Here is an 11,706-nt window from a genome sequence, read left to right as displayed (position 1 = left end):
TTGTGAAGGGATGATGGAGAATACTAGCATATATGCAATTTTTCCTAATTACAAATTGACTTTTTAGCTCTTTTTTTTTTTTTTAAATTATTTTTTTGGAGACAGAGTTTCACTCTTGTTGCCCAGGCTGGAGTGCAATGGCGTGATCTCGGCTCACTGCAAACTCCACCTCCTGGGTTCAAATGATTCTCCTGTCTCAGCCTCCTGAATAGCTGGGATTATAGGCTAATCTTTGTATTTTTAGTAGAGACGGGTTTTCGCCATATTGACCAGGCTGGTCTCGAACTCCTGACCTCAGGTGATCTGCCTGCCTCGGCCTCCCAAAGTGCTAATATTACAGGCGTGAGTCACCACACCCGGCCCACTTTTTAGTTTTTAAGTGGCTTGAAGAAGAGACTGATATAATCTTAATTTGCATGAAATCACATAATTTGAAAGTTTATTGCTGCTGTTCATTTATTGTTTACTAGTTTAGATGTGAAAGGTACATACCCTATGGCTCAGCAATTCCACTTTTAGGAATCTGTGTATCCACTAAAAAGAATGAGGCATATAGCTGTACTGCTTTGGAAAGTTATTCCATGTATATAACCAGGGAAAAAAGTTAAGTGCAGACCAATATGTTTCTCATGGTCCTCAGTATGTTGTTATGGTCTGAAAACCAAGCCCATGTGTAAATACCTCTATACAGATGCATTTGTTTAGGCACAGTGCAAAGTTGAGAAGAACTGTTCAGAATGGTCACCTGGTCAGGAGAAAAAAGCAGCAGCAGAATAGGAGGGACAGACTTTCTTTACATTACACAGTTGGTTGCCTATGGATGACTTTCCTTTCCTTTTATGGTTTTTAGTATTTTCCAATAAAAAAAACCCAAATCACAAAAATATGGAAGATCTCACTTAAGAAAAAGCTTAATTCAGGATATAACTTTCATTTTGTATATCCTTTTATCAGGCAGTTTCCTCTATATAAGGTTAGCAAATCAGCAGATTTACTAAAGTATATGTGGCCATTTGGTAGCTTGGATACTTACATTATATAATTTACAGAAAAAATATAAATATTGAGAAAATTTTTAAGTACTTAGCAGAAAGATAATTACTTTAGTAAAATGTTGGTCAGTCATATTTAATTTACAAATTCCATATTAAAACTGGAATCCAATATTTAAATCCCAATTGAAGACATTTAAACATTAGATTAAAAAAGAAATTCCCAAAGTAAAACTACATTTCAAATCTATGCTGCCTTTGTTAGTAAAAGGACAGAAATTTTTGCCACAGATTGTGGTAATTCTGAAACAGTTTTTTTCAAAAAATAAGAGAAACAGTATATATTTTTATAATTCTTACTTTCAAAGATCTCCAAGTTCTGTGTAAGTATCTTTCCAAGGAAGTAAGAAATCAATTGAATGATTTCTCTGGATAATTATATTGCAGTTATTATAGTAAGGTAAAAATACTTAAAAATTGGAACTTCAAGTTAAAGACCTCCAAAAGAAACAGAGTCTCTGGCATTCTCTAGGCTGTGGTGAACCATAACCTGTTATCAATCACTTGTCACCTTCTCATATTGTTAATTATAAATAAGATACATTAAAATTCTCTGAGCACTTTGCTGAAAATGGGTAACATGACCTTTGAAACACAGGTATGATTATGGGATAACAAGTATTAATGTGAAAATACATTTTTCTTAAAGGTTCAAGTGTTTTTGATGGAGTAGCTATTAAGTAATACAGGGCTTGAGCTGCTACTTACGCGCTATAATAGGCATATAAAAAATTGTTTTTTGGCCAGACGCAGTGGCTCACGCCTGTAATCCCAGCACTTTGGGAGGCCGAGGCGGGCGGATCACGATGTCAGGAGATAAAGACCATCCTGGCTAACACGGTGAAACCCCGTCTCTACTAAAAATACAAAAAAAATTAGCCAGGTGTGGTGGCAGGCGCCTGTAGTCCCAGCTACTCGGGAGGCTGAGGCAGGAGAATGGCCTGAACCCATGAGGTGGAGCTTGCAGTGAGCCGAGATCGGGCCACTGCACTCTAGCCTGGGCGACAGAGCGAGACTCCATCTCAAAAAAAAAAAAAAAAAAAAAAAAAAAAAAATTGTTTTTTAAAAAACACTTCAAGCATGAAATGTATATATCTCAGACATTACAATTTTGGATGAACTTCCATTTTCACCTTGTGTAATTAGACTGCAAATGATTCAAGTATACAGCATTTTGAGAAAAAACTTTTTTTTCAAATTTTTAATAAATCAGTTATCATCTGCCTTATCTTCTCCAGATCAATTAAGACTTACCATAGCAGAAAAAGTGAAGAGAAAAGCTATAATATGGCTAAACAATCTAGTTATATAATTTGTTTCAAAAATCTACCCAATCTTTAATATAGTCACTCAATCCATTGTGCTATTTTAAAAAAGATTTATTTTTCAATTACTTATGATTTTCAATTCAAGTTTATAACACAATTTTCATAGAACATTTATAGAATCACAGACTGCAGCTATGGATTTTACTCAAGACATGGGATTTCAGTAGTTCATTTTCATTTATTTATTTATTGTTTAGAGAGAGGGTCTTGCTCTGCCAGCCAGGCTGGAGGGCAGTGGCATAATCACAGCTCACTGCAGCCTTGAACTCCTAAGCTGAAACAATCCTCCTGCCTCAGCCTCCAAAGTAGGTGGTACTAAAGGCATGCACCATTGCACCTTGTTAATTTTATTTTTATTTTTTGGAGATGAGGTCTCGCTGAGAGGTGAAGCCAGCTGGATTTCGTCAGTCGAGTGGGGTCTTGGAGAACTTCTCTCTGTCAAACTAGAGGATTCTAAATGCACCAATCAGCACTCTGTGTCTAGCTAAAGGATTGTAAATGCACCAATGAGCACTCTGTAAAAATGCACCAATCAGCACTCTGGGTCTAGCTGAAGGATTGTAAATGCACCAACCAGCACTCTGTAAAATGGACCAACCAGTGCTTGTAAAATGGACCAATCAGCAGGGCATGGGCAGGACCAAATAAGGGAATAAAAGCTGGCCACCCAGCCAGCAGCGGCAACCCTCTCAGGTCCCCTTCCATGCTGTGGAAGCTTTGTTCTTTCGCTCTTCACAAAAAATCTTGCTGCTGCTCACTCTTTGGGTCTGCACCACCTTTAAGAACTGTAACACTTGCTGCAAAGGTCTGTGGTTTCACTCCTGAAGTCAGCGAGACCACGAACCCACCGGAAGGAAGAAACTCTGGACACATCTGAACATCTGAAGGAATAAACGCCAAACACACCATCTTTAAGGGCTGTAACACTCAGCGTGAAGGTCTGCGGCTTCATTCTTGAAGTCAGCAAGACCAAGAACCCACTGGAAGGAATACATTCCGGACACATTGGTATGTTGCCCAGACTGGTCTGGAACTCCTGGCCTCAAGCAAACCTCCTGCCTCAGCCTTTCAAAGTGCTGGGATTACAGGCATGAGTTACCATGGTAGGCCTAGTTTATATATATATAGTTTTCGAGACATTCTTGCTCTGTTGCCCAGGCTGGAGTGAAGTGGCACGATCTTGGCTCACTGCAACCTCCACCTCTCGGGTTCAAGCAATTATCCTGTCTCGGTCTCCCAGGTAGCTGGAATTACAGGCACCTGCCACTACGCCCAGCTAATTTTTGTATTTTTAGTAGAGACGGGGTTTCACCATATTGGTCAGGCTGGTCTCGAACTCCTGACCTCAGGTGATCCACCTGCCTCGGCCTCCCAAAGTGTTGGGATTACAGGCATGAGCTACCATGCCCAGCACCTCGCTAATATTTTAAAAGATTATTATAAAGGGAGCCTGAACTATACTACGTTTTTTACACTGTGAGATAACAAGCCTGAACAACAATACAAGATGCTAAGGAGAGAGGGTCAGTTCAGTTCATCACTCTTTCAGAACTGCACTGGGATCATTTTGCCATTCCTTCTCAAGACCTAAAAGTAAAACGATTACATTGTTGATTTTAAAGTGTTGTCTTACTCTATTCGTAGTCTTTATTTCTTGAAAGTTGACCTACAGCTTTGGAAGGACAGCAATGATAGATGCCAGTTGGTGGACCCAGAGTGGTTACATCAACACATTTTGAAATACTTATACAAAAAAAGAGTCAGACTAGAAAAATTCTGGGCAAAAATAGGACTAATAAGATCCCTGCTTAAATTCCAGTCCCACTATTTAGTTCCTAATGCTATAGAGAAGGCACCACATACAGTGTACTTCCCTATGACATCCAAAAACCTCTGTCAGCTCAGAGCCATTTGGAGATATAAATCAGAGAAACCAAAATAATTTGGTTGTAACATTTATTTATTTATTTTTGCACTGACTCCAAATAGCTTGAGCAATTTAAATAAACAGACTGCTAAATAGATTTCTTATTTAAGATGGGCTAATTAATTCTTCATTAAAACATATTTATTGAGAGCTTCTCTATGTCAGGAATTAGACCAGATTCTGGGGAAACAATGATAGCCAAAATAACTTGGAAATATATGACAGCATTTTCTTTTAGAAAAAACTTACCAAATAGAGTTGAATATATTAATCAATGTCCATCCCTATGATAAAAGGTTAAGATGATTACAGACTTTACAACGTGTTCTTTCTTATATCCATTTGTATTCTTGCTGTGCTTTACTGACTCAAATGTTTTCTTATCAAGAGGATTTACTTTTCCATTATTCTATAAAGGAGTTATAAAGAGTAAGGCTTACAGGAGGGCATTAAAAAATTGTCCAAATAATCCAAACATTGTATCAGTTCAGTAATGACCAAGAGTTGATTTAAAATCTCTTGTAATACTCACAAGGAATTTTGGGGTAGGGAAAGGAGGAAAGGAAAGAGTAACATGGGTGAAAACTTTGGGATAAACTCTATCTAGGGTTTATTGGCTGAAAATGTTCTATGTCTTATTTCATTTCTAGTTTTTGTTACTATCTTATTTGCTCACTTAAAGATTTTCATTTGATGCACAAATCAAAGGAAAATCTGGGGAGGGACCTAACCACAGGCAAACAAATTGTCTTTCAGTTCCAAAACGATGTTTTCTATAACAGTACAGAGTAGAAAAACAGAGAGTAACGGAACACACAGTGGTCCACATGGTCGTGCAAGCCCTCACTGGCAGATGCAGTTCTTTTTTAGCGGCACTGCAAGTCTCTTTTCAGTTCCATTGCAGAATCTGTCATCTTGGCTGACAAGTGGCAGTATGCAAGATTGTTGATGCTTGTGGCCAAATCAAGACTTATCTTATTCAGCTTATTCTCCGCAAAAATAAAGAAATAGAGAGTCAGAGGGTTACCAGGTACCTGAAATTTTGCCTGGATTTTTGATAAGATTGATTGAGCAGGGCCACTTGGGTATTTCATGAGAGGGACTCTGTTCAAAACAGCAGTAGTTCCCAGCCTTCTAGAATAGCTATCAGGAAGATATATGTGGGTGACTGGCAGTTCCTGTGGCTCCAGCTTTCTTGTCCTTCAAGACTCAGTTCGATTGTGATTTCTTCCATGAAGCCTTCCTTAATTTTTTAACTTACAGTAATTTCTCTCCTTTGCAACCAAATCCTCTCCTCTGCCACTAAGTACTATATCACTGACATCATTTACATGTCTGGGCTTCATAACTAAGCCTCTTGAGGGCAGGATCTCTACTGGATTCAGATATGCATTCCTCAAGCACATCTTACTGTGCCCAGCATGAAGTAGGTACTCAACATGATATTAATGAATAAATGGGTAAATCTGACTGTGAAGAAGACCTGAGATTTCTCAAGTAAGTAGATGGTAGGTCACTAATTGCAGAGCAAGTAAGGTTTCTTATGACCTTGGCAGGGAAGAAGCGCAGGGAGGGCTGAGGACATCGCTGGAATGGCAACTATTGACCATGGTAGCTCAAGAACACACATAAACACATTTAAGTTGGAGTATAGCAACTATTTGTTCCACATTTCACTAAGATGTCTATCACGTCAAATGTTCCCTTGGCATAAATAGCAGAAGTTTCTATGAAGGGCTTTCTTTTATGTCATTTTACTGAAAAATCAAAGTAGGCAGGTCTGCAATTAATATCTTCATTTCACATGTTAGGATGATGAAGCAAAGGAGGTGAATGATTCAAAGTATTCTGTGCTCATATCTTTAGCTCTTTGCCTCCTCTTAACTAGAGTGCCAGGAAAAATGTTCTTATTTCATTTTCCTTGAGAATATACTTAGTTGTCAGAAATGAAAACTCAACCTGTATTATCAGTATCCATCATTTCTTAAGAAATCAATGTTTCATAAAACACTTAAGGTCTCATGTACATCCAAATTATTATTAATCAAGTGACATGAAAGGAATTACTCTGCTTTACAGACTCACTATAAAAGTATATTAAAGAAGGCTAGCTTGAGTTAGGCAATATGTTTGATCATGTTCTATGCAGTCCTTTTCATTAAATTTGATTTGGCTTGTGTGGTAATATTGTGGTCTTTGATAGACATGCAGGTAAATGAAGTTAATAATATATAAAAATGAATCATGTAGAAAACCAGGGAGGAGGGAAGTAGTCACTGAATTCCTGTAGGGACCATAGTTTGGTTCATTTAAAAAATTTGATTTTCAGCCGGGCGCAGTGGCTCACGCCTGTAACCCCAGCACTTTGGGAGGCCGAGGTGGATGGATCACGAGGTCAGGAGATCGAGACCATCCTGGCTAACACAGTGAAACCCTGTCTCTACTAAAAACACACACACGCACACAAAATTAGCTGGGCGTGGTGGCAGGCACCTGTAGTCCCAGCTACTTGGGAGGCTGAGGCAGGAGAATGGCATGAACCTGGGAGGCGGAGCTTGCAGTGAGCTGAGATCGTGCCACTGCACTCCAGCCTGGGTGACAGAGTGAGACTCCATCTAAAAAACAAACAAACAAAATCCCAAAAAACAATTCTGTCACAGTACAAGCTTCTGTATTTGGGGAACTTGCCACAGAGGAACACTGGTATTAAATATACTTGAAGTAGACCAGATTTTCACTGTTTTATAGATAAGATGATGAGGGATATTGAGGAAACTGGCTAGCCCAGGTCCTCTGGATAATCATTAGTGGCCTAAATGGCAACCTATATTCTTGCCCAGACCACTAAAATATACTTTCCAATAGGGTGGTAGTACTTCTATAGTTTATAAGTTATTACAAAGTATGAAATAAAAATATTTCACAAACTGTAACCCCTTTTTTAAGTCACTAAAATTGTATACATCTATATTAAAAACCACACAAATATCGGTTCATTTGGGGCACTTTTATTTGCAGCTAAGGAAAAAGAAAACTAGCATCTATTTAGAATGGGAAAGCATGTTTGTATGAAAACAAATATTTCATCATCACTTATTTTCTATACTGTTTGCAACTGTTTTATATTTTTCATTTTCAACAGAGATTTGAATTTTAATAGTCCCAGAAATATAAAGAAGATGGCATTAAAATGTCCTATATGTTGGCAGTCCTACCCTGAAGACTTTTTGTGCTTATCTTGTGTTCTGAGCTACAGTTTCACAGAGACTAAATTAGAGTGACTGGACAACAGGAGAAAATAGAAACGGGAAATATTCATGTCAGCTGTTAAAAACCAGTTTTGTAAAGCAAGGCCTAAAAGTCCTATCTCTGGCATGTTTAGTATGGAACATACAGTTGATTGTCATTCAGCTACTAGAGAAAGGTATTCTACAATGGCAGATAGCCTTATCAAAACAATTAGCTGGATTTCTCCACAGGGAATAGCAGTAGGTTAAGTAAGACTGAAGTGAGAGCTCTTATCAGTTTTCTAAGAAATGATTTCTCTATCATAGGTATTTGGCCAACTGATTAGGTCTAGCATGAACATATGATTTCTAAAACAAGCTGAGATCTGCTAACATGTTGCAAGGGAGCATCTAGTAGAAGCTGATCTCCAAGCAAAATCACCAATTTATTTAAGTTTCAAAAATTTTTTTTCCCATAAATATATTCTTTAACATGCACATTCTGCTTATATGGTTTAGCGTGCTTTTCATTGTGCCTAAAAATCTGCAATATGGTGAAATAAAATATTTAAAAATGGTTGAATACCATATGGAAGATGAAATCTCATATTTACAGCATGTAATTCAATTCTTATGTATGCATAATTCATCAAAATTGTCCTTAAATGACATCTTGACATTTTTTGAATTGCACTAAGAAACACTACTGTGTACCATTCATTTTAAGAGACTTATTTATGATTAGCTTTATTAACAGTATAACATTTTCATGCAATCTTAAATTTTATGTTTTAATTTTCAAAATGTTTGATTTAATTCAAATCAACAAATATTCAAGCCTACATGAGAGACAAATGAAATGAGACTACCTTTATATATAATCAGAAAAATCCTTTTAAGAGTAAAAAGTTAATATTGGGATTTAAAAACCTAAATTTCCAATGTTATTGCTGACAATCCAATCCAACTATATGTATATTACTTAGGCCACAGGACTGCCCATTAGTCTTTCTTGTCGGAGAGCAATTAACCTCTTGAACCATTTTTCCTCAGCATCAGCTTTCTCGATAAATAACTGAAATAAGAAAAGAAAAAGAAAAAATGTTACTGTCTCCCAGTAAGTTGAATTTGACCTAATATGACAGAACCCACCTTTGTAGAATATATCTTTCAACACAAGATTTGGATGTTGTTTAACTCTTGATGACCTCTTAATTGATGACTATCTATTTGGAATTAGTAATGCTCAGAAATTCTTGGATTAAAATAACTACTAGTATCAACACCATTGGTTAACAATTTCGTACCTTATATTTGTGAAGTTTATTTCCTACAACTTTTTCAAAACACAGTAGAATTACACCATTTCATAGAGGACAGCAAAGTACGATGTTAGTGATGTGCTCACAGATAATGAACAAAGTGGAGCTAAGTCAGAAATGGAACTTTTAGTGCTAGATTTTTAAACAAACACTTCTCATGGTGCTGATCAATTCAGCTAAAAAAAAAAAAAAAGGAAAAAATGCTTCCCTTTGTCTGTTTTTCTTAACCATAGACAGAATACGTTTACAAGTTAGGCAACATGAGTTGGACCCTACTGTATTCAAATATAGATAACAGTTCTAATGGTCTGGGGGCCAGATGCCTACTTTTATCAAGGGAATATGAACCTGTTTCCTCCAATGGTCTTCTTGGTGTTAGCACAAAAGGATAACAGCTTGAAATAATTTCAGTAAATTAGACTTCAACTGACATTTGTAAAGTTTAAGGATATTACATTTGGATGGGCCAGGGAATTGTCATCTTGGTACTTGATAGCAGTAGGGATGCTGCTGGGATCTATTTCTTTTTCAGTACTGGGTGGATCGGCAACTGCTGATGCTGGTCCTGATGTTGAAGTTGCCTGTTTCACTTCACTAGGTTCCACTGACTGAAAGAAACAACACGTATTAATTTCAACACAATACACAATTAGAGTTTCACTTCAATAATATTTCTGATTTTGAGTAACAACTGTTCAATTAGTCTCCTTTGAGATGATACCCATCTCCCAAAAGGCCCTACCTTTTGTATTTGTTTGTTTTGGAAATACAGTTATTTTATTTTTATATTTGCTTCTTTTAGGAATAATTATATTTAGGAATACAGTTATATATATAGAAATAGAATATAAGAATAACTATATTGTATTTGTTTTAGGAATAACACATACAAAAATGCTGAGAAAATGTTCATCATTTCTTATGATGAGCATATTTTTCTTAAGAAATTGGTACTTATGTGCCTATACTATTGAGAGATACATTATTTCATATATCTAAATTCTATTAATCGAAACAAGCTTACAACAAATATCCAACATTTAGTTGGCCTCTTTAGGTATGAAAAGTAAATTCAAAGGTTATCTTTAAAAAAATAGCCTTATTGAGTGACAGAATTCATATACCATACAATTTACCCTTTTAAAGTACATAATTCAATGGCTTTTAGCATATCCATGGAGTTGTGCAATTATTACCAGAATCAACTTTAGAACATTTTCATCATCCCTCACAAAACCTCATACCATTAGCAATCATTCCCCATTTATTCCAACCTTTCCATTCTAGGTAACAATTAGTCTCCTTTCTCTATGAATTTGCCCATTCCAGACATTTCAGATAAAAGGAATCATACAATATGTGGTCTTTCATGACTGGTTCTTTCATTTAGCATAATTTTTTGTTTTTGAGGCAGAGTCTTGTTCTGTCACCCAGGCTGGAGTGCAATGGCGCGATCTTGGCTCACTGCAACCTCTACCTCCCAGGTTCAAGTGATTCTCCTGCCTCAGCCTCCCGAGCAGCTGGGATTACAGGTGCACACCACCACGCACACTCGGCTAATTTTTGTATTTTTAGTAGAGACCAGGTCTTGCCATGTTGGCCAGGGTGATCTCGAACTCCTGTCCTCAAGTGATCCGCCCGCCTTGGCCTCCCAAAGTGCTAGGATTACAGGCGTGAGTCACCGCCCAGCCGCATAATGTTTTTAAGGTTCATCCATATTGCAGCATGTAGCAGTACTTCAATATTCTTTAATGCTAAATAATGTCCCATTGTATGGATCTACCACATTTTATTTATTAATCAGCTGATGAACCCAAAGGTTGTCTTGGAGTTCCTTAAAATATTAAAATATATATATAAAAGTTTGAAACAAAGGTATGATGTATCTTTGGAAAAAAATAAAGCTCTAGGATTTCTTATACCATCATGCAAACCATAGATTCCCAATTCATTCCACCTTTACTGAATGTTCACCAGGTGCCAGGCACTGTACCAAGCGCTGGGGATACAACTAATAAATCATTGCTTCTGCCTTGAAGGAGCCAGCAGAGTACTGCTCACTTAGTTACATTTCAATGTCTTCTTCCCTGAGAAAGAAGGCCAGGGAGTGACTGAGTAGCAGCAAGGTTACAGGGATAATATGAAGTGGATTAGATGAGAAACTGAAATTAAAAAGTAAAATTAAATAAAAACAAGAAGAATAGGAGATTAATTCTGTTATGTAGCCATTTTTATACCCATTTGTTCCACGCCTATTGTTTTTCAATTTCCATTTATTTCAACTTATCTACTTCTGGACACTTCACTTCTCTGAACAAAGCCAAAAACAGATGTCACTAAGAAAAATATACATAGGATAAAATATGCATGAATTAAACTATTTGTAGGTTAATTTGTTTTAGAGTTGGAGATCCATTTATTTAACCAGTATTTACTGAGCACTATTAATTGCTAAGCACTGGGTACACAGGCAGAGTCAAATAGATATGGTCCCTGTCCCAAGTGGCAATTATATGCTGCTAATGGAGTTGACAGATTATAAACAAATAAATTCCAAAATAATGCATAATCACAAATTGTAGTATGTGCTATAAAGGAATATACAAGGTGCTGACAAAGAATGATGGGGATCAGGAAGGGAAAAACATCTCCTTTAGATTGGGTGGCTAGGGATGGCTTCTCTAGGAGGTGAAATTTAAGCCCTGAAGACTTAGAAGGAGCCAGGCATGTGAAGAGGAAGAACAGATCTCTGGTCAGAGGGAAAAGACAAAGATTCTGAGAGAGAAGAGCTTGGTGTCTTTGAAGATCAGAAAAAAGGCCACACGCGCTGGTGTATAGTGAGCAAAAGAG

The 11,706-nt window shown here is 37.0% G+C and overlaps 1 protein-coding gene across 1 annotated transcript in view; it reads right to left on the bottom strand.

Annotated features, from left to right (window-relative positions):
- Window positions 1-7,136: 7,136 nt before the first annotated feature.
- The window catches only part of LOC105488555 (arginine and serine rich coiled-coil 1), a 417,805-nt gene continuing 413,235 nt past the window's right edge, over window positions 7,137-11,706 (bottom strand). Inside the window, exons 10-11 of the mRNA XM_071091156.1 lie at window positions 9,312-9,464; window positions 7,137-8,609 (exon numbers count right to left, since the gene is read on the bottom strand). Coding sequence (XP_070947257.1) covers window positions 8,517-8,609; window positions 9,312-9,464 — 246 coding nt within the window. The 3' untranslated portion in view covers window positions 7,137-8,516. The remainder of the gene's footprint in view (window positions 8,610-9,311; window positions 9,465-11,706) is intronic.

This window comes from Macaca nemestrina, chromosome 2, assembly GCF_043159975.1.
Source record: "Macaca nemestrina isolate mMacNem1 chromosome 2, mMacNem.hap1, whole genome shotgun sequence".
Taxonomy (NCBI): domain Eukaryota; kingdom Metazoa; phylum Chordata; class Mammalia; order Primates; family Cercopithecidae; genus Macaca; species Macaca nemestrina.
Note: the sequence above shows the minus strand (reverse complement) of the source record. Positions and strands in the feature narration are given on the sequence as shown.